Source organism: Saccopteryx leptura, chromosome 6 (genome assembly GCF_036850995.1).
Source record: "Saccopteryx leptura isolate mSacLep1 chromosome 6, mSacLep1_pri_phased_curated, whole genome shotgun sequence".
Classification (NCBI taxonomy): Eukaryota; Metazoa; Chordata; class Mammalia; order Chiroptera; family Emballonuridae; genus Saccopteryx; species Saccopteryx leptura.
The window spans coordinates 151,239,828-151,265,991 of record NC_089508.1 but is presented as its reverse complement, the minus strand read 5'-3'; the positions used below and the strand labels follow the sequence as shown (position 1 = coordinate 151,265,991).

The 26,164-nt window shown below is 51.1% G+C and overlaps 1 protein-coding gene across 2 annotated transcripts; it reads left to right on the top strand.

Annotated features, from left to right (window-relative positions):
- Nucleotides 1-270: 270 nt before the first annotated feature.
- On the top strand, nt 271-24,685 carry CLTB (clathrin light chain B). Of its 2 annotated transcripts, XM_066343921.1 has the most exons (6): nt 271-672; nt 7,867-7,913; nt 19,575-19,692; nt 19,897-20,008; nt 21,327-21,380; nt 24,246-24,685. In XM_066343921.1, exons 1-6 carry the CDS (start codon nt 486-488, stop codon nt 24,415-24,417), a joined length of 690 nt encoding a protein of 229 aa, XP_066200018.1. In that variant the 5' UTR covers nt 271-485; the 3' UTR covers nt 24,418-24,685. The 2 variants fall into 2 exon arrangements, with proteins under 2 accessions (XP_066200018.1, XP_066200019.1); XM_066343922.1 differs by lacking the exon at nt 21,327-21,380 and having other exon boundaries at nt 279-672.
- The last annotated feature ends 1,479 nt before the right edge of the window (nt 24,686-26,164 follow it).

The window sequence follows — 26,164 nt, the reverse complement described above, 5'->3', positions numbered from 1 at the left end:
ATCTGCCTCGCTGCCACCCCTTACGTGCTCCCAGTCCCTAGCTGCACAACCTGTTGCTATGGTCACTTTGTCCAGTCCGTTTAGCCTCTAGACCCGGCCGGAGCTGTGCAGCGTCCTGCTGTCCTAGATACGATGAGCGCTGGTGGCAAGCAGCGGGCTGCCGGCCTGCAGGCCTCGGACTGCGCCGCCGTCCTGATGCCGCCCTCCTGTGGCCGCAGGGAGGCGACCTCCGGCCGTTCCGCGGGCCTCCTCCCTTGGCCGGTGACATCACCTCAGTCCCGTCCCGGCTCCTCCCGCCCGCACCGCAGTGACAGACGAGCAGGGCCTGGTGGCGGAGAGGAAGTGCGGGCCGCCGCGCCGAGCCCGTCCCGCCGAGGTCCGCAGCTGGGCGCTCGGTGACTGTGAGCGGCCGCCGGGCGCAGCGCCGGGCACGCGCCAGGCAGAGTCGAGCGCCGCGCGGACGCTCCAGCGGAGACGCGGGGAAAATGGCTGATGACTTTGGCTTCTTCTCATCGTCGGAGAGCGGGGTCCCCGAGGCGGCCGAGGAGGACCCGGCTGCTGCCTTCCTGGCCCAGCAGGAGAGCGAGATCGCGGGCATCGAAAATGATGAGGGCTTCGGGGCACCTGCCGGCGGCCAGGCGGCTCTCGCGCAGCCGGGACCCGCGAGCGAGGGTGAGTCAGCGCGTGGCCAGGGAACTGGGGGCCTGGGGCTTGCACCCAGGGACGTGGCCAGTGCAGACTGGGCCTCCAGGCGCTGCGGTGAGGTGCAAAGGGCTGCCCACCTCCGGCGCAGGCCTGCAGTGGAGTGAGCACGCGCTTGGGTGTGTGTGTTTGTGTGTGTGATCTGGGGAAGTGGGGAGGAATCTTCTTGGAGATCCCCACCTGAGACCCCGCCTGAGGGTGTGGATTTGGTACTACTGGGACAAGAATTCGTCATGACATTTCATTCCCAGGCCAGCTCCAACACTCCTGGCTTGGGAATACAACACAGCCCAGCCCTGGGATTGTGACCTGAACTCAGGGTACCCCTTGCTGTCTTGGGCTCCCAGTTGAAGGTGTGGATAGTATAGCAGACCTCTCTGCCCCTCAGCCTTAGCTCCCTCCTACAGTTGGGAAAGCAGGGGACACTGGGTGCTCCAAGAACTCATAGACTTTCCCTTGGGACCACCTGCCATCCTGCAGGCACTGAGCTACGCATTTACATTTAATTATTTTGTACACAGTATTAAACACATTTCAGAGATGGCAAAATCGAGGCTCAAAAAGTAAAGTACTAAAACACCTAGCAGGTGGCAGAGCAAGGACTTAAACCTGTTTCTGTCAGACTCTAAGACCTCTCTACCTGATCACACTGTCTTCCACATGCTTGCCTCTGAGTTAGACACCAGGGCCTCAGAGCTTCTGTTAGGTGTATAGTCTTGTTCTCTGGCATTTTCAAAGGTGGCCCAAGGCTGTTGTGGTTAGCTTCAGATTCAGGGTTTGGGGGCCTAGTCCTTGTAACAGCATGTGTATCAATGTTCCTGCTGTGGTTCTGGCTTGAAAGGATAATTTCTTAAAATGTTTAGTAAAAAACTAGGCATCACCTTCATGAGTGCATCTAAAACAGCCCTTGCTTTCTGTTAATGATGTCATTTTGGCTTATGGGCCTATTGAAATAAGTGGTAGCTTTCATAGTTTTCAGAAATGTTTACAAGTAAGGCTCCTTATAGTTATGTTTGTATTCATTCAACATTTACTGAGCACCTACTTTGTGCCAGGCCCACAGGGGATACAGACATGCCTGAGACAGTTCCTGTGGCTTGAGGGGCTTGAAGCATCCCTGTAGCCTCTTCCTGTGAGAAATGTAACAACCTTTTGTAACATATAAGAAACTGCAGGCCCAGAGAGCTTGAATATCTTGCCCAAAGTCACACAACTGTGAGTGACAGATCTGGGACTTAATCCAATCTCAGGCCTCCCCAGTCTGGGCTCCATGCTCTTTCCTTTTTAATTTTTTAAATTTATTTTTATTTTTTGAGAGAGGCAAGGAGAGAGAGAGTCAGGAACATCGAGCTACTCCTGTATGTTTCCTGACCGGGAAATGGAACCAGCAATCTCTGTGCTCAGGATGATGCTCCAGTCAACCAAGCCAGTCAGGGCTTAATTTTTATTGATTTTTAGAGACAGAGAGAGAGGGGAGGGGGATGGTTAGGGACAGACAGACAGGAAGGGAGAGAGATGAGAAGCATCAGTTCCTTGGTGCAGCATCTTAGTTGTTTGTTGATTGCTTTCTCATTTGTGCCTTGATGGGGGACTACAGTAGAGCAAGTGACCTCATGCTCAAGCCAGAGACCTTGGGCTTCAAGCCAGCAGCCCTGTGCTCAAGCTGGTGAGTCCGCCCTCAAGCCGATGACCTCGAGGTTTGAAACCTGGGTTCTCTGCTTCCCAGTCCGATGCTCTATCCACTACTCTGCCACCAGGGGCGTCATCTAAAAGATGACGCTCAGAGATGCTGTGCTGACTGGCGGCAGTGTCCGCCCAGCTCCCAGCAGGCCAAGGCACATGTTCCCCATCCATCTTGGCTTCTGGCATTCAGCGCTAGTCAGGGGGCACTACTTGCTCAGCACCATCTAGGCCTAGGAAGACAGATCAATTCCATCCTGCCTGGCTACCGACTGAGCCCCTATCCCACAATACCTGCCGGATCCCCAAGCCCCACTCAGGAGGGCGGCTGAGCATTTGTAGCTTTGGTGGGTGTGAGTTCGGGAGACTCTGAGAGGACTGTGTCTCTGCTTCTCTTCCTGCCACCTCAGGCATGTGGCCAATCTGTGCCCTACTCTGTCAGAGAGGCAACCTCCTAACCAGGCTGTCAGCTCCTAGAACCGTACTGTCTTGGCAGAGGCCGTAATGTGCTCAACACCCAGAGACCTCTGGCTTCCCTTGGCCTGAGTTTTACCTGCTTCTCCCTTAGGGGGTTCTGATTTAGGCTCTTTTCATTAGGGCCTTCCTTAGGCCAAGCCAGACTCGGGAAGGTGACTGTCTCAAGGAGGGGCCTGAACGTGGACAGGCATTTCCTGGGAATTCCCTGAGATGGGTGAGGGACTCTGCTGAGCTGCTGCTTCAGAAGACTTCTGTGGCTGGTTGGGTAAAAGAGTCACTCCTCTCCTCACCCTTATGTCTATCACCCCAGTCAGCACCTCTGAGTGTCATCGGATGACACCCCTGTGCTGAGTGCCCTAACATTGGGTCTCCAGTGCCCTTGGGGCTGGATCTGTGACCAGCCTGAGCAATGGATACTTTGTTTCCATTCATGACCTTGGGTGGGGCCCAGAAGGGTTACTTTTTCACACCCAGATTGCTGAGCACCCAGTCCAGCCCTGCCCCTGACTTGCCTAGTCAGCTCCTGGCGAGCCTGTTTCCTCTGCTTGGCTTCAGTAAGCTCCCAGAAATGTTCTGGACCCTGTCTGCTCTCGTTCCAAAAGGGGTCAGGGATCTGAGAGAAACAATACCCACAAGTTATGCCTGGGACTTGTGTCTGCTGTGCTTCTGTTCTGCTGGCCTCTGACTATGGACATGTGATTATAAATGTGCAGTAGACAAATCAGAAAGCACTGTGGGAACAGATACTAGTAATTCTGTGTGTGGGTATGTGTGGGTTTTCAAAGAGGCTGAAACTTCATCTCCAGAAAAACGCTCATGGGACTGAGAGACTGGGGCCTAGAGACTTTCTGAAGGCCAGGGTGGGCCAAGGGCTGTGGATGAGAGGACTGGTCAGGGTGGAGTAGCGTGGTGCAACTTCTGCTCCAGAGAGGCCAAGTGCACAGACTAGCATTGTCCTGAATGGATCCTGGAAACGCCAGGCCCTGGAGGAGGACATGCCCTGGGGAAGATGCTGCCACTCAGGCAGGAGAAGCCCTATCTGAGTGAGTAGGAATGACAACTGACAATAGTTGGTCAGAATTCATCACTGTTTGCCTGACCTGTGGTGGTGCAGTGGATAAAACTTTGACCTGGAACGCTGAGGTCGCTGGTTCAAAACCCTGGGCTTGCCTGGTCAAGGCACATATGGGAGTTGATGCTTTCTGCTCCTCCCTTCTCTCTCTCTCTCCTCTCTAAAATGAATAAATAAATAAAGTTAAAAAAAAAAAAGAATTCATCACTGTTTGACTCTGGAAACAGAGTTGATTATAATTTCTATCAGCTGGGGATTATTTCCATGGACTAAGTGTACCTCCCTTTAGTCCCCAGGCTGAAAGTCGCATTGCTGCTGCTCACAGCTCTGTCTGACTGGTAAAGGAATACTTGTCTATCTGTGGTCATCTCATGTGGCCTCCTGTGGCACTTTGCTAGGAGGCACTGCAGTTTGTTTGTTTTTTTAAAAATCTTTTATTTTTATTTTTTTACAGAGACAGAGAGAGAGTCAGTGAGAGGGATAGATAGGGACAGACAGACAGGAACGGTCAGAGATGAGAAGCATCAATCATCAGTTTTTTGTTGCAACACCTTAGTTGTTCATTGATGGCTTTCTCATATGTGCCTCAACCGGGGGCCTTCAGCAGGCCGAGTAACCCCTTGCTCGAGCCAGAGACCTTGGGTTCAAGCTGGTGAGCTTTTACTCGAACCAGATGAGCCTGCGCTCAAGCTGGCGACCCCAGGGTCTCGAACCTGGGTCCTCCGCATCTTAGTCCGAGGCTCTATTCACTGTGCCACCATCTGGTCAGGCTTATAATCTTTTTTAAAAAGATTTTCTTTACTGATTTTAGAGAGAGGAGGGAATGAGAGAGAAAAAGAGAGAGAGAGAGAGAGAGAAAGAGAGAGAGAGAGAAGGGGGGAGGAGCAGGAAGCATCAGCTCATAGTAGTTGCTTGTCATATGTGCCTTGACCAGGCAAACCCAGGGTTTTGAATTTGTGACCTCAGCGTCCACGTCACTGCTTTATCCACTGCGCCACCACAGGTCAGGCTTCACTATAGTTTCTGAGAGGCCCCAGACAGGCCTTGCAGATAGTACTGGGTCCCCAAAGAGGAATTCAATTTCCATTTAGCCAACACTTTTTAAAAATTATTCTTTTTTTTTTTTTTTTTGTATTTTTCTGAAGCTGGAAACGGGGAGAGACAGTCAGACAGACACCCGCATGTGCCCGACCGGGATCCACCCGGCACGCCCACCAGGGGCGACGCTCTGCCCACCAGGGGGCGATGCTCTGCCCCTCTGGGGCGTCGCTCTGCCGAGACCAGAGTCGCTCTAGCGCCTGGGGCAGAGACCAAGGAGCCATCCCCAGCGCCCGGGCCATCTTTGCTCCAATGGAGCCTCGGCTGCGGGAGGAGAAGAGAGAGACAGAGAGGAAGGGGGGGGGGTGGAGAAGCAAATGGGCGCTTCTCCTATGTGCCCTGGCTGGGAATCGAACCCGGGTCCCCCACACGCCAGGCCGACGCTCTACTGCTGAGCCAACCGGCCAGGTAAAAATTATTCATTTTATAGAGGGAGGGAGGGAGGGAAGAAGAAAGAGATAGAGAGAGAAAGAGAGAGAAGGGGGAGGAGCAGGAAGCATCAACTCCCACATGTGGCTTGACCAGGCAAGCCAGGGATTTTGAACTGGCGACCTCAGCATTCCAAGTCAGTGCATTAGCCACTGCACCAACACAGGTCAGGCTCATTTAGCCAACACTTACTGTTCACACGTTCTATGCAAGAAAGAGCCTTAGCCTTTTGGATCTGAGTAGGATACGGAGCCTGATAAAGGAGTGAATGACCCCTGGGAGGTCACAGGTAAGGTCACAGAGGGTGTGGGATGCTGTATAGTATTCTGGGATACCCCAAAGGTGAGACCTTCCATCAGTACCTAGGGAAGCAGGAGCAGTAGTGTAGGGCTTCCCAGAGGAAGTGACTCATGAACTGGGTCTTGGAGAATGACTGGATCTAAGAACATTATTTAGAGAGGAAAGTAGGAAGAAAGGCATGGGGTACAGAATGGTGTATTTGAGGAGGGAAGAAACCAGAATAGGGTTTACAAGAGGGACAGTGTGCAGTGAGGCAGGAAAAATGGACAGACCAAATTGTAAAGATCGTCATGTGCTATGGTCCAAGGTTTGATGTACTCATTTGATAGATATTTATTGAGTCCCTGACATGTGCCAGTCACTATATACTAGGCCCTGGCAGTGGACAAAACAAAGTCCCTGCCCTTATGAAGGATCCATTCAAGTGGGGAAAACAGATCATAAGCATATACACAAATAAACGTATCAGGCTGTAGTAGGTGCTATAGAGAAAATACTGCCAGGGAGGCAGGGTGCCCAAGGGGTGAATGTTAAAGGTGGTCAGGGAAGGCCAGTAATAGGGCAGCCAGGGGCTGAAGGGAGTGAGGGAACAGCCCACATGGAGGTGGGAAGGGAGGTCTTTCAGGCAGAAGGAACAGCGCCTGCTGAGTCCCAGAGGCAGAAACAGGCCGTGTAGGCCACTGTGGTCCATGGGAAGTGGATTTCTTTTTGGTTTGCTTTTACTATATTTTAAATCAGAGTAGTAACACAGGGAAGTGTATGCTTTATGGACATACTACATAGACAAGAGCTGGGGCTGGAGCAGAGCAGGGGGCAGAGAACCGAGGGCAACCTTGAGCCCTGGTGTTGGTTTGAAAGAGGGTTGGGAGAGGTAAAGCTGGAGTCAGGTAGGCCTGTGAGTGAACAAAAGCCAGTCATTCATTCTTTTTTTCTTTAGTGCAATTATTCATTTGTTTATTCAACAAGTAGTTTCTGACTCTTACTACATCATAGGTACCATGCAGGGCTCTGGGAAAGACCATGGTGAGAAGAAAGGACATGGGTGGGCCCCTCCAGGTGTTTGCCACTAGCAAGGTGAGAGCTGAGGCTGGGCCAGGCAACGGGTAAAGAGCAGAGGGCAACTGCGAGGGTCATTATTGCAGCAGAAGCCATAGGAATGTGTGACTAATCAGATGTCAGGGAAAGGGCAAAGTGAAATTCTTCTGGGCAGAAGAGAAGGAGGAAAAATGGGGGTGGGTGCTGCCTGGTGGGGGCTGCAGTTCCTGCTCTCCCAGGTGGAGCAGCTGCTCAAGGCACAGCTGGTACAGGCTGTGTCCTGCCTGCAAGTCCCTCTGCCTCAGCCCTTGCAGACCCGCCCTGAGCCTGCAGCACTTCTCTGCCTTCTCACCAGGCACAGGCTCTATAGACCAGGGGTCCCCAAGCTTTTTACACAGGGGGCCAGTTCACTGGCCCTCAGACCGTTGGAGGGCCGGACTATAAAAAAAACTATGGACAAATCCCTATGCACACTGCACATATCTTATTTTAAAGTAAAAAAACAAAACGGGAACAAATACAATATTTAAAATAAAGAACAAGTAAATTTAAATCAACAAACTGACCAGTATTTCCATGGGAACTAGGCTTCTCTCACTGACCACCAATGAAAGAGGTGCCCCTTCCAGAAGTGCGGCGGGGCCCGGATAAATGGCCTCAGGGGGCCGCACGTGGCCCGCGGGCCATAGTTTGGGGACCCCTGCTATAGACAATCGGGCTGTTTCCTGCTGCAGCGGAGGGTAAATAAGTTTTAGGTAGGAGAGGAGCTATTGCTGACTGGATGACATTGGGCAATCACAAAACCTCTCTGAGTCTCAGTTTGAGAATCTATAAAATGGCTTGATAACAACTTCATCACAAGGCTATGGTGAAAATCACATGTGATAAAGGCTATGAGAAGGTGTGGTGAACAGTCAGTGGATTGAGCCCAAGCATCCATTATGTCTGTGTTGAGGGTAGTCAATGCACACATAGGCATACACAGAGTTTTGGCTTGGGGTACTAGTGTAGGATATCGCATACTTGCTATACGCTGAGCAATGAGTAATGCTGTCATTTTGTTCTCTTCCTAGCTGATTCTGAGGACATGGGGACCACAATCAATGGAGATGTGTTTCAGGTAAGCAAGATTCTGCCTTAGCAATGGTAGGGACAGACAGCCTAGATCTCAGGAACTTCTGGCCCCATCATCAATAGGATTACGGCTTCCAGTCTTCTGTTCACTCCAGCCTGATGTTTTGGGATGAGAACATAAAGGATTTGACTTTCTTTTGTCAGGTAGGAGAAAGGGGATGAGGTATAAAGGCCACTGGAAGCCCTGGCCCAGTAGCTCAGCTGGTTAGAGTGTTGTCCAGACCCACCAAGGCTGTGGGCTTGATCCCTGGTCAAGGCACATACAAGAACCAACCATGAATGTATAAATAAGTGGAAGAAAAAACCCTTGCTTTATTCCCCTCTTTTTCTCTCTCTAAAAAAAAAAAAAAAAAAAAAAAGGCCGCACATGGCAGAGATTGATGGGGTGCAGACTTCAGTGTGTCAATGTGCTGTCCTGCTTCTGAGGGAGGGACAAAGTGGCCTAGAGTTGCATGGACTGTAGGAAACACAGGGCCCTGCACATGTTGGCCCTCCCAGGCTGAACTGAGTGGCCATCTTTCTGTGTCCGCCTAACACCCCTCCCCTTGTAGATACATAAATTGGTTTAAAAGTACTTAGACTGATGAATAAGTATGAGGTACACCTGAAACACATATTGTATGTCAACTATAATTTTTTTTCTTTTATTTATTTATTTATATTTTATTATTTTTTTTTATTTTTCTGAAGCTGGAAACGGGGAGAGACAGTCAGACAGACTCCCGCATGCGCCCGACCGGGATCCACCCGGCACGCCCACCAGGGGGCGACGCTCTGCCCACCAGGGGGCGATGCTCTGCCACTCCGGGGCGTCGCTCTGTTGCGACCAGAGCCACCCTAGCACCTGGGGCAGAGGCCAAGGAGCCATCCCCAGCACCTGGGCCATCCTTGCTCCAATGGAGCCTCGCTGCGGGAGGGGAAGAGAGAGAGAGGAAGGAGAGGGGGAGGGGTGGAGAAGCAGATGGGAGCCTCTCCTGTGTGCCCTGGCCGGGAATCGAACCCAGGACCCCTGCACGCCAGGCCGACGCTCTACCACTGAGCCAACCGGCCAGGGCCTATTTATTTATTTTTTACAGAGACAGAGAGTGAGTCAGAGAGAGGGATACACAGGGACAGACAGACAGGAATAGAGAGAGATGAGAAGCATCAATCATTAGTTTTTCATTGTGCGTTGCAACACCTTAGTTGTTCATTGATTACTTTCTCATACGTGCCTTGACTGCGGACCTTCAGCACTGAGTAACCCCTTGCTGGAGCCAGCGACCTTGGGTTCAAGCTGGTGGGCTTTTGCTCAAACCAGATGAGCCTGCACTCAAGCTGGCAACCTCGGGGTCTCAAACCTGGGTCTTCTGCATCCCAGTCCGACGCTCTATCCACTGCACCACCGCCTGGTCAGGCTCAACTATAATTTTTAAAAAGTATTTGGACTTAGAGAACTTGGCCCACAGATGGCATCCCCAGGACCCCACAAATGCAGCAGTTCTAACCACCCCCCTCCACCCGTTACCTCCCCCTCATTCACCCCAGATGCCTGGGTGGGGTGAAGCCGTCAGGGGATGAGCCTTAGTTCCCACTGGATTGGGTTAAAGACCCTTGCCCCCCTTTGGCTGCAGCCCTTGGATATGCCGAGCCTTTCCCTGTTCCCTGTAGCCAGCCCTGTTGCCTTGTCGAGGAGCTGGCCTCCCAAATCCTCGGGGAGAATAAACAATACTTTCTTATGTAAGAGGGATGGGCTGGTACCTTACACAGGGAAACTGGCCAAGTCCTATTTCTGGAAAATCACTCCACTATCTGCAAGCTAGAGAAGTCAGTCTCTAGGGCTTTAGTCTCCATGCCTCTTTGGGCCTGAGAGCCCCGAATAATCAGCATTGCCCCCTGTTCAGTTTGGTAGGTCATTGAGACCCTGGCTTCCCCTGCTCTGGGCACACTCAACAGACTTCACTTGAGTCAAAGGTCTGTGTCCTGAAGTAGATCTGGAGTAGAGATGCACTGGGCCCCACTCTGAGGAGGATAACTTTCCCCTATCTAGGTCAGCATCTGAGCCTTCTCTCTCCGTGCCCTCTGGCCTTGCTTTGTGTTTGGTGGATCTGAGGAACCCTGGGCCTCCTGCCCAATCTCAGTGGGAATTCTCATTCTCACTAGTCCGGGTAATAACTCCAGGTATGTTTCTTTGTAAATTGTTTTACAACCATGCCATCCTAGAAGCCTTACAGGCAAGGAGGGACACAGATGAGGGTCGTTCCTCAGGAGCCAGGCCCATCCAGACCTCCTGCCCCTGACCACAGCCTTGTGTCTGGGCTGTGCAGGTGGGCACAGGAGGAAGGCCCCCTGCAGACCTTCTTTAGAATTGAACATAGAGCAGGGTCTGGCTTGTGCTAGAGGAAAAGCTTTGCATGCCCAACACTTTCATGGGTCGAGACAGACCTTTCTTGCCAGTTTTGCTGCTGTTGTTTTTGTGGCAGCCTGTGGGCCATTGGGGGGTGTCCAGCTACAAACCTGAGCCCCAAGGCCTAAGGATAAGCCTGCCCACACCTACTCTGGTTTCATCTGGCTCTGCCGGGGGCAGAGTGGGAGGCCCCTGCAGCACTCCCTCCCTCGTGTACAAATTCTCTCTTCCCCACCCCTCCCATCAGCCCACTTTGAGCTACTTAGAGGAATCAACAGCTCAGCTTAGTTTTGCTTTAGCTGGTCAATCCCAAAGATGATCCGCTATCTTCCTGGCTGTCGCTGGAGTCACAGCATGGCTTGGCCAGTATGGCCCACGGAGAAGCTCACGTGGGGTCCAGCATAGGGTCCCACCGGAGAGAGTGCCATGGAGCCGAACTGTTGGAACCTCCTACTTTTTGGTCCTGGCCATTCCTGAGACCTTTCCTCTTCAGCTTGGGAGGGGCTCAGACATTCCTCAGCCACTGGTGGGTCCTCTGGAGTGCTGGCCCTCCTGGCAGCTGCCACCCTTTCCTCACTGGGACATTCCCATGATTAAAGAGAAACCTTGTTGTGCCCCCACCCCCTCACAGGCAGAGGCAGGGCCAGGAAAACAAATATATAGAACCCAAAGAACAGGAGCTAGCACACAGCTTCTCAGGACTCTGCTGGCAACAGCACTGTGCCCTTCCTGGTTGTGGCGCAGCATGGCTCAGCACGTACAGGGTGCCATGTAGCAACAGTGAGCCACACGGTCTGCCCGCCCTCTCATGTGCACATCCTCTGTACAGTCTACAGGTTGCATGGTTGCACGGCATTTGCTACACATGGCCCCCACTTGGCATCCTGAATGGGATGTAGGCCTTCCCATTTGACCGGTGATGAAGCACGAGAAGCCCAGGAAAGGGACTCTCAAAGGTCCCACATCCAGTGAGTGGCAGGGAGGAACTTAAAGCCCAGTCCCTCTGAGGCTGTGTCCCAAGCTGTTCCTGCGCCCTCTACATCACTGCCAGCAGCCATGTGCTCCTTCATCAGTCACCTCATGGCCCCTGAGTGCCCTGCACGGTTCTGGCACAGTGGATGCAGAGACAAATCCAGTGTGTGTTTGTCCTCAAAGAGCTGGCCGTGACAGTGCACAGCCCTGGAAAGCAGTGCTGCTCGTGTAGGACAGCCAGGGCTCGGAGACTGGGTAGTGTGAAGGGTTGAGTCTGGTTCTCACCGTGTGTCAGGCACCACCCGAGAGCCTTCCCTGATTTCACTCATCTCATCCTCCCAGCACCCCTATGGTGTAGCTTCTCTCATTGTCCCCATTTCACAGATGAGGAGGAGGATGCATGAGGGGTTAAAGTCCGCTTCGGTGATGCAGCTGGGAAAAGCTGGGACTTGAACCAGGCTCAGGCAGCAGGTGCTGCAAAGTCAGGGAGTGCTACAGGGAAGGGGTGCTGAAAGTGGTGTCGAGGCTGCCTAGGGGGTGTGGGTTGTCTTGGCTAAGGGGACAGCATGTCCCAAAGCACAGAAGGTAAGCCACTCGGTCCAGGGCTTGCTCAGCCTGGGACCACTGCAGAGAGAGGAATGCTGGGAAGCCTGAGGAGGCCAGAGGTGCAGGGCGGGGGTCCCCTCAGTGCGAGGTGTGGGGCAGGCCCAGCTGCCAGGTAGAGCATGTTAGTGGGCTGCACTGCCTGTGGGAGGTGGTGGAGGAGGCAGGCCCAGCTTGGCCAGGGCCTGAGGCCTCGGGCACAGTCACCTCAGGGCACAATGTGCTTGGAACACTCTGAGCAGTGCCCCTAGATGTGCAGCTGCCCCAGGAGCCGAGGGAAGTACCCATGGATCCAAATGCTCCTTAAGGTTGCTCCCCGACCAAGACTGGGCGGGCTGCGGAAAGGAGTCTGGGTGGAGTCAAGCAGCCTGAGCTTCATTTCTGGCTTTTCCCAGTCAGCTGACTGGACTAGTCATTGCTCTGAACCAGATCTCTCCTTAGTAAAATGGGGATTAGAGGCCCTGCCCTGCTGCCCCCACAGGTCTGTGGAGTAAAGTACTCTGCAGCCCTGGCCGGATAGCTAAGTTGGTTAGAGAGCTGTCTCTTTTTTAAATTTTTTTTATTTTTCCGAAGTAGGAAACGGGGAGGCAGTCAGACAGACTCCCACATGCGCCCAACCGGGATCCACCCTGCATGCCCACCAGGGGGTGATGCTCTGCCCATCCGGGGCATCGCTCTGTCACGACCAGAGCCATTCTAGCGCCTGAGGCAGAGGCCATAGAGCCATCCTCAGTGCCCGGGCCAACTCTGCTCCAATGGAACCTTGGCTGCGGGAGGGGAAGAGAGAGACAGAGAGGAAGGAGAGGGGGGGGGGGTGGAGAAGCAGATGGGCGCTTCTCCTGTGTGCCCTGGCCGGGAATGGAACCTGGGACTCCTGCATGCCAGGCCGACGCTCTACCACTGAGCCAACCTGCCAGGGCTGAGAGCTGTCTTGACATACCAAGGTTGCGGGTTCAATCCCTGGTCAGGGCACATATGAGAATCAACCAACGGCCCTAGCCAGATAGCTCTGTTTGTTAGAGTATCATCCCAGTATGCAGAGGTTGCTGGTTTGGTTTCTGATCAGGGCATATGCAGAAACAGACTGATGTTTCCATTTCTCTCTCATACTCTTCTCTCTCTAAAATCAATCAATAATAAAAAAAGATAACTTTAAAGAATCAACCAGTGAATACATAAATAAATAAGTGGAACATCAAATCAATGCTTTTCTTTCTCCCTTCCTCTCCCTCTCAAATCAATAAATTTTTTTTAAAAAATTAAGTGAGATGTGGGAGGCAGAGAGACAGACTCCCACATGTGCCCCAGCTGGGATCCACCTGGCAAGCTCCTATCCAGAGTTGCTCTATTGCTTGGCATCCAAACTATATTAATGCCTAAGGCAAGGCCATGGAGCCTACCTCAGTGCCTGGGGCCAATACATTCGAATCAATCCAGCCATGACTGAGGGAGTGAAAGAGAGAAAGAGAGAGAGAGAGAGAGAAGGGAGAGAGGGAGGGATGGAGAAGCAGATGGTTGCTTTTCCTGTGTGCCCTGACTAGGAATCAAAAATCAAACCCGGTACATCTACACACTGGTATGATACTCTACCACTGAACCAACCTGCCAGGACTTCAAATCAACTAATTAAAAAAAAAAAAGCCTGATCTATGGTGGTGTAGTCGTGGATAAAGTGCTGAGGTTGCCAGTTCAAAACCCCAGGTTTGCCCAGTCAAGGCACATAAGAGAAGCAACTACTCCGAGTTGGTGTTTCCCAGTCCTCCACTACCTACCTCCCCCAAAAAAGTAGGTGCACAAATCATATGAAACAAAAGTGACTTTGGTCTCTATTGACAATGCTCACACCCAGTTTGAATTCTGGTTTTGCCACTTTCTGGCTGGGTGACCTTGGGACTTTGTGCTAGCCCTTCCCTACCTGCAAAGCGAAGGTAATAAAACCCACCATGTATAGTAGTAAAGATAAAAGAGAAACTGGCAAGTTCTTTGCCAGTTTTAAAGCTCTATAATGGGGAGTCTTCATTTTAGGGTGGCTTTTTTTTTAAGATGATGGGCCCTAAAGGACAAGTAGGGAGAGACTCCTGCCCAGAGGACCCTTCTAACCCACCTTTGCCACCTCGTTTTCTCCACACCTTGTGGCATCTCTGTACTTAGAGTTTCCCAAAGGCACCTGCCCCCCATGGCCCTTATGCTGCCCTTGGCCTAAAATGCCCTTCCTCCATTTCTTCCTGTCCTAGTCTGCCCTCAGGCTAGAATGGTCATGCCCTTCCTTGTTCCCTCCCCCACCTGACCTGTATCACAGCATGTATCCCAGCCATGGTCCTCCCCTTACCAAGCTGCCAGCTGATGGGCTGTCTTGTTCATCCCTGTCGCAGGCCTGGATGTTAATTCATTCAATGAATGTTCTTGAGCTCCTCCAACAGGCAGGTCCTTCCTGGTCTGGATACTATACACAGACTGACAGTCTGTCCACAAGGAGCTCACTTTCTTGGAGGGAGGAGGCAGATAGGGAACACTAAACCTGTCATTTCAGATTGGGATCAGTACCATGAAGATAAAATATAGGCAGCCCCAGGGTTATGAATGAGATAGGTTCTGTGGGGTTATTTTTCTTTTGTGTGTGTGTGTGTGTGTGTGTGTGTGTGTGTGTGTGTGTGTGACAGAGACAGAGAGAGGGACAGATAGGGACAGACCGGAAGGGAGAGAGATGAGAAGCATTAAGTCTTCGTTGTGGCACTTTAGTTTCTCATTGATTGCTTTTTCACATGTGCCTTGACTGGGGGGCTACAGCAGACTGAGTGACCCCTTGCTTAAGCCAGCGACCTTGGGCTCAAGCTGGTGAGCTGTGCTCAAACCAGATGAGCCCACGCTCAAGCTGGTGACCTCGGGATTTCAAACCTGGGTCCTCTGCATCCCAGTCCGACACTATTCACTGCACCACCACCTGGTGAGGCTGTACATTTTGTTTGTTTTTTGTTTTACAGAGACAGAGAGAGTCAGAGTGAGGAATAGATAGGGACAGACAGACAGGAACGGAGAGAGATGAGAAGCATCAATCATCAGTTTTTCGTTGTGACACCTTAGTTGTTCATTGATTGCTTTCTCATATGTGCCTTGACTGCGGGCCTTCAGCAGACTGAGTAAACTCGAGCCAGCGACCTTGGGTCCAAGCTGGTGAGCTTTGCTCAAGCCAGATGAGCCCATGCTCAAACTGGCGATCTCGGGGTCTTGAACCTGGGTCCTCCACATCCCAGTTTGACGTTCTATCCACTGCGCCACCGCCTGGTCAGGCTGTACATTTTTCTTAAGTTGAATTTGTATGTAAGTTGGAAGAGGTACATTTACTCTATTAAGTGCAACTTAGACAGATGTTTGTCTTAACATAGTATTTCTTTTTAGCCTCTGTGCATATAAATACTTAAATATTTTCGCATACAACCTTTAACAATCTTGGATGATGCAGAAGATGATGGACTTGTTGGAGAGGTTGGGACTGGTGTTAGACAGGATCTCATTCTGGTGCTGGAGTGAGTTTTTTTTTTTTTTTAAGATCTTATTTATTGATTTTACATAGAGAGGAAAGAGAGGGTTGAGGGAGCGAGAAATATCAACTCACTGCTGCTTCATTTGTTCGATGATTGCTTGTCACATGTGCCTTGACCAGGCAAACCCAGAATTTCGAACCAGCAACCTCAGTGTTCCAGGTTGATGCTTTCTCCACTGCACCACCACAGGCCAAACTGGAGTCAGTTCCCTGAAGCAGGCATCAAGGGAGGTTAGTACAGGGCTTTTCTTTCTCTCATCATCGATGGCCCTGCAGCACCTCAGGCATTTGGTAACTGTACAGTAAACTTTGGTGAGTCTCTCTGTATCAGGATCTTGCTCCTCTAACTTTGCCGTTCTTGCTACAATGAAACAAAAAGCATCAGCTAACTTTTTGTAGAAAACTTTTTTGGTTCTGGAGTTTCTAGGTCCCTGTTTTCTTCCCTAAATGTTATCATCTGCTGCTCTAGTTCCATAAGGTCTTCATGGGTTAGTTCTTTGCCATGGTTGTCGCATAACTCTATGATGTCATTTTCACTGATGTCCAACTGTAGTTAATTACCAATAGCACTTACGGTGCTCTGTTTGTAAGTACGAGTTGTATATAAGTCGGATTTTTGTAAGTTGGGGCCTTACTATATAGCACATGGACTAACACATTCACAAAAGAAACCGCAGTTGTCTGCAGATGGGACTTGTATTACATTGAGCAGGGATCCTGGCAGCTTGGACTCAGGGCAAGATTGTCCTGTGAAGTGGACAAGGTGGGACTCACCCAACAGCAGTGAACCACTTGTGTTCTCTAGATTCGGGCTCAGGAAAGGGCCCTCGGATGCCAGGAGGGTCTCTAAACTCAAGTGCAGTGTTGTGCAGGAAAAAGGACTAAGGACTCCGCCCAAAGTGCCCCATCCAAAGATGGGCCTGGCCCTAGGTGCCAGGCTATACCACCCACCCTGGGCCTATACCACCTCACCCTCTCCCCAGACAGCCAGACTTGTGTGAGCTCCTTCACCCTGGCTGCCTGCACCCCTTGGGCAAATGCTTACAAAGCACCTCCTCTGAACTGGGCATATGCTGGCTCTGGGACCTTCATCCATGCAGCCACTGCTTACTGAGCACTGAGTGTGTGCCCAGGACAGTGGTGAGAACACTGGACAGAGGGCATGCCAGATACTGTTGCATGGGGAGAAGACACTGAACAGCAGTGGTAATCATGACAGTTTTGGTGAGTGGTTGAAGGAGGAGCACAAGGACACCTGAAAGGAGGGAATAGGGGTTTAGAGGCTACAAACAAGGTCCTTCCCTGCCTGTTGGGAGCTCAGGGCCCAGTGGGCGACACACACAGTAGAAAATGAAGGTTGTGGCAGAGCACAGAGGGGAAGGAGTGCAAAATCTGCTTGGGGCTGGGAACTGTCTCAGAGCTTGTGACTTTGGAGCTGGAAACTCATGGGATCGAGTGAGATTTCATTAGCTGGAGAGTAGAGGGGAGACAATTTCAGGCCGAAAGCAAAGGTGGCCACAGGAATGGGTGGGATGTGTCATCAAGCGTAGGGCTTGCTGAGTGCCAGAGTGGTGGGAGCAGGGCTGGATTGTTAGAGTCCAGGCTGGACCGACGGGAGTCACATCCACTAGGCTGAGCTCTCAATCCCAGTGCTTGGAGTGCCCACCTCGGACAGCAGCATGGAGAAGGGGCTGAGCCCAGCCTAGCAGTCAGAGACCTGGACTCTGGCCCTGGCTCTGCCACGACATCTTGCCATCTCTTCTGGCCTCAGTGTCCTCCCCTATGAAATGGGAATGAATAATAATAATGTTCGCCACCATTCACTTCTAAATGTGTTGCAAATATTGTTGCACCAAATTTTTACAACAGCCCTTAGAGGTAGTTTTATTATTGTTCCCAGTTCAGATGAGAAAACTGGGCCTAGCAACATTAAGCATCTAGTAAGCAGCAGAGGTAAAGTTTGAACCCAGACACTCTGGATGCAGAGGCCAAGTTCTTTTTTTTTTTCTTAAAGATTTTATTTATTGCCTGACCTGTGGTGGTACAATGGATAAAGCACTGAGCTGGAATGCTGAGATCGCTGGTTTGAAACCCCAGGCTTGCCTAGTCAGGGTGTATACGAGAAGCAATTGCTTACTGCTCCTTCTCCTGGCTTTCTTGTTCTCCTCTCTCTAAAATCAATAAATAAAATAAAAAAAGATTTTATTTATTAATTTCAGGGAGAGGAGAGAGAGAGAGGATGGGAGGTGGGAAGTAAAGTAGTTGCTTCTCACATGTGCCTTGACCAAGCAGTTCCGGGGCCTTGAACCAGAGAGCTCAGCATTCCAGGCCAATGCTCCATCCACTGTGTCACCACAGGTCAGGTACTGCTAAAGAGTCCGAGTTTTACACCACATCCTAACCATGGGCATCCTGCCTAGCACAGGGCTGCTTGTTCACTCAGCAAATGTTTATGGAGTATCTACTGTGTACCAGGCACTGTGCTGGGCGCTGAGGACACAGCAGAGAACAGGACAGACAAGGTCCTTGTCATCACAAAAGTGACATTCTGATGAAAGAGACAGATAATGGACAAGTAAACAAAAACATAAAGTGGGGTCATTTCCCTCTGTGTACGTGTTATTTGGTAAATAAGACTGTAATAGAGATTGACATCAATGATAGGGACTCAAGGGACTCACTTTGTACCAAGAAGGGTTAGAAGTTCTTGACATTTTTTAAACTCATCTCATTCTTTTAAAAAAATTTTCTGGCCCTGGCTGGTGGTTCAGTGGATAGAGTGTCAGCCCTGAGTATGGACATCCCGGATTTGACACCTGGTCAAGACACATAGGAGAAGCAACCAACTCTCCCCTCCTTTTCTTCTCTCTCTCTTCCCCTCCCACTGACAGTGGCTTGATTGGTTCAAATGTGGCCCAGGGCACTGGGGATAGCTCATTGGAGTGCATCAGCCTCAGATACTCAAAATAGGTTGGTATTTGAGCATTGGTCCCAGATGGGTTTCCAGGTAGATCCTGGTTGGGGTGCATGTGGGAGTCTGCCTCACTATTTCCCCTCCTCTCACCTAAAAAAATTCTGTTTATTGATTTTAGAGACAGAGAGGAAGGGAGAGAGAGAAGTGAGAAAAGGTGATTTGGTTATTCCATTTATTTATGCATTGATTGACTGCTTTTTAAAAAATTTTATTTATTGATTTTTTTAGAGAGGAGAGAGAGAGAGGTGGAGGGAGGAGTGGGAAACATCAACTCATAGTAGTTGCTTCTCATATGTGCCTTGACCAGGCAAGCCCTGGGTTTCGAACTGATGACCTCAGCATTCCAGGTTGGCGCTTTATCCACTGTGCCACCACTGGTCAGGCTTGTTGATTGATTCTTGTTTGTGCCCTGACTGGAGATTGAACCTGCAACATTCGGGTAAAGGAATAATGCTCTAACCAATGGAGCTACCTGGCTAGGGTCAACTAATTTCTTATATCAACCCTAAGCAGTGGGTACTCTTCTTTTTTTTTAATTTAAAATTTTTAAAAAATTATATTTAATGGGGTGACATTGATTAACAAGAGTACATTGGTTTCAGGTGAACATCTCCACAGCATTTGAACTGTTGATTGTGTGTGTTCTCACCACCTAAAGTCAAATCATTTTCCGTCACTATAAATTTGTCCCTTTTTACTTTCCTCCTCCAAGCAACCATTTCACTTTTATCTATGTCCATGAACAGTGGGTACTCTTTTTTTAAAAAAATCATTTTTATTTATTTATTCATTTTAGAGAAGAGAGAGAAAGAGAGAGAGAGAGAGAGAGAGAGAGAGAGAGAGAGAGAGAGAGAAAGAACAGGTGGGGGGGGGGAGCAGGAAGCATCAACTCCCATATGTGCCTTGACTGGGCAAGCCCAGGATTTCGAACCGGCAACCTCAGTGTTCCAGGTCGACGCTTGATAACCCATTTTATGATGAGGAAAGTGAAGCACAGAAAGCTGAGTAACTGGCCCAGGGTCACATTGGAAGGGTTGCTGGTAGAGAGCACAGCAAGTACAAAGGGGGCAGGGGGTGTGAGACGGAGATGTAGGGATGTCCTGATCTGTGGGCAGCAGAGACCAGGGGCAGGTGGATGGCCTGGTTGCATGGATGTGTGTTTGTATCCTAGGAGGCTAACGGCCCAGCTGATGGCTACGCTGCCATTGCCCAGGCCGATAGGCTGACGCAGGAACCCGAGAGCATCCGCAAATGGAGAGAGGAGCAGAGGAAGCGGCTACAAGAGCTGGGTGAGCACAGGGCTCAGGCTGGTAGGCTGTTTGGGATATGGTGAGGGTGGGGAACTTTAGGGTGTGTGCTCTCCTTCTACGCCCCGTTAATGTGGGAATTGTGTGAGGGTAGGTACTGGAGGCTGCGGGGAGAAGCAGTCAGGGCAGCCGGACCCCTCATGTCCCTACTGGAAAGCTGCTACTCATTCTACTGCTGTGCTACAGATGCTGCCTCCAAGGTGACAGAACAGGAGTGGCGGGAGAAGGCCAAGAAGGACTTGGAGGAGTGGAACCAGCGGCAGAGTGAACAAGTTGAAAAGAACAAGATCAACAACCGGTGAGAGATGCTACGGGGACATGAAGGGTCTGTGGGGACAGGAGAAGAGCTATGGGGACATGAGGGATCTGTGGGACAGGAGAGGAGCTATGGTATTGGGGGAATATCTTCAGAGGAAGAAGCTGAAGCACCCAGGACCACTTCCTTGACTGCTAGCGGAGTTCAGAGCCCCGAACTCTGAGCAGCTGGTACATGCTCTCATCCCTCACCACTATGGACAGAAGCGAATTCTGCAGTCAGAGGGGTCCCAAGTCCTGGGATGTGAGCCCAAATGTGCTGGGGCCCGGCAGCTAGGTCTGGGCCCTCTGGGGCCACGGTAGCATCACAGAGAGCACAAGCCTGGCTGGGAGTGGAACCCAGTCTGAGTACAGGATTTTGTTGCTTGCAGTGCTTCCACCCAGCGTGGCAACAGCACTAAAGGCAATGAGTGGCCTTTGCAACTAACTGCAAAGGCAGGTGCAGTGGGCCTGTGGGCTCAGGGGCTGACACATACCTGTTGGTACCCACTTTTACTGTCTCTCAGCTCTTCTTTCCTTATGATGCCTTCACTGTTGGACACACACCCCTGGGATAGGGGTGAAGGTGGCCTCAGCAGCCCAGCCTTCGAGGCTGTGCCCTTCAAGGTACCAGGCCTGCCAGGAAGGGAAAGGCCAGCTCTAGGAAGCTGCCACACTTGTGTTCAAGGAGCTGCTGCATGCCAGACTTGGGCTGGGCACTGGGAAGACAGATGAGAAGGACCCAACGTGTATCTCCAGAGCTTAGAGGGAACACGTGTCCATCTGAACTCAGCAGCAGGGCCTCTGCAGGAAGGCTGTGGAAGCAAGAGATGCGGGGTGTGTGTGTGTGTGTGTGTGTGTGTGTGTGTGTGTGTGTGTACCTCCGTGTTTGGAGAACTGGGCTTTGGAGGATTATTAGAAGTTTATCAGAAAAAAGAGGGAGGGGAACTGGAGGAGGGAAATCTAGACCAGGGGACAGAATGATATGAAAGAAAGGACATGTGTCTTGGGCAGCAGGGAGTCAGGGAGTGGTGGGAGGGTCACCTGTGTTGGGCAGACATGGGTGGGGGGAGCCGCTGAAGGTTTGTGAACAGGAGGAGTAATATGGTTAGGGCTGAGTTTTAGCACAGGCACTTGGGTGGGCAGGTGGAGGATGTCTGCTCTGCTCTCTGGGCTGTGGATAGTTGCTAAGCCTTCCAGAACCGTGCTTCCTAACACCTCTTGAACTGGAGGTACTAATACTGTCTCTCTTTCTCTTAACCCTCTGCCTGCCTGTCTGTATTGCCATCTCGTCTTCCTCTACCCAACCCCTTTCCCTCAAGGATCGCTGACAAAGCATTCTACCAGCAGCCAGATGCTGATATCATCGGCTACGTGTACGTGTGTCTCCGCTGCAGCTCTGTCTGGGGGAGCTGGAGAGGGCCAGGCCCCTGTGTGTGGTTGGCACAGTGTTTTGAGTCTCCTGCCTGTGGGGTATCAGTGTGGCTGGGGGACGGGAAGGGGTGCAGGAGCAATGACCGGAGCAGGAGGTGAATCCCCAGGGCAGTGCAGCACATCCACCACTGCAGCAAGTGCTTATTGAGTCTCTTCTGCCTGGAGACAGCTTTGCTAAATCCAGGCAGAGAAAATCAAAGAATGCACTGGCCATGCCTGGGTGGGCGGGAAGAATGGCAAGTAAGCCCAACTCCTTCCCCAAGAGATGCCTCTTGGAAGCGGGAATGGGGGTGAAGAGGTCTTCTGTCTAACAAAGCGAACATTGAGTGCTGGCACAGGGGTTACCAGAGGAGCGCTAGGACCACACCTGCCTCCTTCTGCTGCCCCAAGTGCACTGCTCCCCCTTTGAGCTTCTACCTAAGTTTGGCCACGACACCTGCCCCGACCACCACAGGGCCCTCACATGTGTTCCTGGTTTGGGTGTCTAGTTGGTCCTGTGACTAATGTAGGCCAGAGATTGCAGTTTCTCTCTTATGTCACCTCAATTGGTTGACAGCGACACCTAGGGGTGTGTTTGGGGTTGTGAAGCTGAAGGGGGAAATGCAGTGATCAGTATGTGAGGCCGGCCAAGTAAGGGCTGTTCCTCACGCAGGGCGCAGGGCATGCCCTCGGCAGACCTCCAGTGATGTCTGGCTAGCCCTTCTCTCACAGAGCTCAGGATAGCCGGAAGTACAGCCTTTCGCTCCTACCTTCCATTCACTCTCCATGCTGTCCAGTCCCTATGGGGATTTACCCAGTGCCAGTCTCTGGACAGATAGGAATAAGACATATGGTCTGTACTCCCAAGTTACTTACGGTGGGAATGTGTGGTAATAAGAGCTGTGTGGAAGGAGACACAAAGCTCTGGAAGCCACCTCCTGCTATGGGAGCCAGGGCAGGTTTCAGAGATGCAGGAACATCAGCTAGACCATAAAGTGGGAGGAGGAATGACTGGGTGGGGAGGGTGAGAAAAGAGGAAGGGCATCCCAGGTGGAAGCCACTGGAGCAGATGATGAGACAGCGAGACCTGGGGACCTGCTGCTGCAGGCTGTGGATGTGGGGATGGGTGGAGAAGGTCAGCGTGGGGCCAGCTGCAAATATACCTGCTGTGTCAGGCTAAGAATCTCCGATTTGGTCCTAAAGGAAGCAGGGAACTATAGGAGGTCTCAGCCGGAGAGTGGGATGGCAGACGGGCATCAGTGTTGCAAGGTCAGTGCTCCTGCTGCACTCAGAAAACGGCCCAAGGAGACCTTACGGGAGTTCTGAAGAGGGACAGTGCAGACCAGTGCTTCCCAGACGTTCAGGTGCTTGGGAAACACCAGAGTATCTTGTTAAAATGAGGATTCTGATTGCGTAGGACTGAGGCAAGGCCATGATTCTGCATTAACAACAAGCTCTGTGGTGAGGCTGATGCTGTAGGACCACCCACCACACTTTGAGCTGCAAAGTTAGTGGGAGCCTCTTGACCTGGAACAACTCCTAGGAAAGCTTCATTCAGCTCTGCACAGCTGTCTATATCTGCCCAAGCTTGCACACACCTGCCATCTCCATACATTCTCAGGCCACTGAGATCACTGAGGTAGAGGCTCTGATCCTCACTCTACAGGTTATGTAATGGGCACATAGCACATAAGCAAAATCACTATGGAGGGGCCAGGTCACCTGATCATGGCCAGATCATCCTTGGAACAGCCAGTGTGGACCAAGCAGAGAGCTCTTCACCATCTGCCAGAGCCTGGTCGTGCTTGAGATGCAGAGCTTCCAAGGGACCCTTGATGGCCAAACAAGGACATAGACCCAGCCCTCCTTACCCAAGAATCCTTTATCTTTCTCTTAATAATGCCTACGTTTAGGTTTTGCCCACTAAACTGTATTTACTATACTTTGTTTCTTCATTGTTCCTTCATTAGTGGCTTCTATACCTGTCAGCCAGAAGAAGCCACCAGTTGTCATCCTAACTTGATTCCAACCAAAAGCAAAGACTGAATTGAATGGAGCAGTCCCCACACTGTAGCTCCATAAATAAGCCATTCTGGACTAAAAAGAGCTGTGCCCTCAAACATGCTGAGGATGTGCTGGAGTCTAGCTCCATCACTGCTCCACTGATGCACATGAGAGGCTTTGAAAGTCTGTATTTGAAGATCCTCTTTAACTGAGTTCCCTAGGAGTGTTTGACCACAGCCCTTTTTTGGGAAACACAGAGTCCACAGCACACAGGCAATGCTGAACCAAGTACTTCAGTCAGTTATGTGGTTAGTCAATGTCCAGTCTCTGCCAAGTTTTTGGAAACATTGAAAATGGCGAGGTGCCATGTTAGTTCCTTTATGGGCCATTAGGTGCCAGGAGCCCCAGGGCGAGAACTCTTGGAGAGATAATGACCACAGTGCTTAGGCTGAGGCAAGGGTAGGAGAGGCAAAAGAGGGGACTTTAGCTAGTGTGGCAAGGGAAGACCTTTCTGAGGAGGTGAAGCCTGTACTCACTCAGTCCTGAATGACAAGAAGCAACAAGCCATGAGCAGCAGGTCTTGGAGAAAGAGCATTCCTGGAAGAGGTGACAAGTGCGGAGGCCCCTGGGCATGACCCAACTAGGCTTCCTCTGATGCCAAGGCTGTTCCTGGGGGCCTGAGCTCAGATGGCACAAGGCTGGGGACCTGGACAAAGAACCCCAGAGTAGGCTGGGCAAAGCAGTCTTGCTCAGTGGGGGCAGAGCATCACTGATTCAGGGGAAGGCAAACAGCTCTGAGACCTCTATCCTGTCTCCACCTGCAGGGCATCTGAGGAGGCCTTTGTGAAGGAATCCAAGGAGGAAACCCCAGGCACGGAGTGGGAGAAGGTGGCCCAGCTGTGTGACTTCAACCCCAAGAGCAGCAAGCAGTGCAAAGATGTGTCCCGCCTGCGCTCTGTGCTCATGTCCCTGAAGCTGACACCGCTGTCCCGCTAGGTGCCTGCCACAAGCATTGTGACAGAGCATGGGCAGGGTCAGAGTAGAGGAGCGGCAGCTTTGGGCAGGGCTGGGTGGAATGCCTCCAGCAGCTGCTACACATAGCCTACTCCCTTTCTCCCCATCACTCTGGGCTGGGAAATAAATACCCCCTCACCTTCACCCCTCTTAGCTCTATGGCCCAGACCCTCACACCGTCTCAGTCTACAAAATTGTGACTGTCCTTCCTGATGTATTATTTTTCTTGTCTTAAAGGGTGTATTGTTAACTCTTTTTACACTTATTTATTATCATTCTCCTTTCTCTGGAAGCCACAAAAGGTGTCAGGGATCAGTTTGTGCTTAGACTTCCCCAGCTTCATGGCCTTGAGAGAAAATGAGGTTATTCCCTTGGAAACGCAGGTGCTTCAGCTGGAAGTAGGTGTCCCAGCTGTCTGTGTTCACTGCCTCCACCCCCCAGAAGACAATTTTCACAACTCTGATCTTTTTTTTTTTAATTGATTTGGGAGACAGAGGGGTTGGGGGAGACAGGAACATCAATCTGTTCCTGTATGTGCCCTGACCGGGGATCAAACTGGCAACCTCTTTGGGACGATGCTCTAACCAGGCAAGCTATCTGGCCAGGGCAACTCTGATCTTTTTTGCTCCTTGAACAAGCCTGTGAGATGGGGATTCTGTTGTTCTCATTATATAGCTACAATCACCAAGGCTCCCAGAGGGTAAGAGGCTTGAAGTAGGAGGGAAGAGAAGACTAGAGGTTCCCAGTGAAGGCTTGTCTAAGCCTAGCTGAGAGGCTGGTGAAGATAGCTTCTGCCAGATCCCCTTCCTTGGGATTGGCCGGGTCCCTCTGGATATGGAGGCCCACTGCTTCCCCTCCTTTAGCTCTGGTCCTCTGTAGATTTAGGATAAACAATTAGGAGTGATCACACTTTCTTCCCCTTTAGCAGAGGTTGCAAACAGGTTGTATGCAAAATATTGTAACCTGGACAGCATTTAAAAGGATGTAGATGCCGGCCATATAACAGTACTAATATCTGGCTTAGAAAAACAGACTTGGCTCACTCTTCTGGAGCTCAGAAGTCTGAATCAAGTTGGCAGCAGTGCCTTGGTCCCTCTGAAGACATTGGGGAAGGATGTGTTTCAGATATTTATTTTTTCTGAAGTAAGAAGCCTGGAAGCAGAGAGACAGACTCCTGCATGTGTCTGACTAGGATCCACCCGACATGCCCATCAGGGGCCGGTGCTCTGCCCATCTGGGGAATTGCTCCATTGCAACTGGAGCCATTCTAGTGCCCAAGGCAGAGGCCATGGAGCCATCCTCAGTGCCAGGGCCAACTTTGCTCCAATGGAGCCTTGGCTGCAGGAAGGGAAGAGAGAGAGAGAGGAGAGTGAGGAGGGTGGAGAAGCAGATGGGCACTTCTCCTGTGTGCCCCGACCAGGAATCAAAACCAGGACATCCACACGCTGGGCCGACACTCTACTGCTGAGCTAACCGACCAGGGCCTCAGATTTTATTTTTTTAATTTAAATTTTAATTTATTGATTTTACTGAGAAAGAGAGAGGGAGAGAGCAAGAGAGAAACATCAATCTGTTCCTGTATGTGCCCTAACCAGGGATTGAACCAGCAACCTCTGAGCTTTGGGACAATACTCAAACCAACTGAGGTATTTGGCCAGTGTGTTTCAGATTCTCTTCCAGCTTCTGACTGCCTTGGTGGTTCCTTGGCTTGTAGCTACATCAGTACAAT

Bases quoted from the DNA above. Each gene is read 5' to 3' on its own strand.
- CLTB (XM_066343921.1), top strand. From the start codon at position 486: ATGGCTGATGACTTTGGCTTCTTCTCATCGTCGGAGAGCGGGGTCCCC. The intron at 673-7,866 runs GTGAGTCAGCGC...TTCTCTTCCTAG, and splicing joins GCCGGGACCCGCGAGCGAGG to CTGATTCTGAGGACATGGGG. The intron at 19,693-19,896 runs GTGAGCACAGGG...GCTGTGCTACAG, and splicing joins GAAGCGGCTACAAGAGCTGG to ATGCTGCCTCCAAGGTGACA.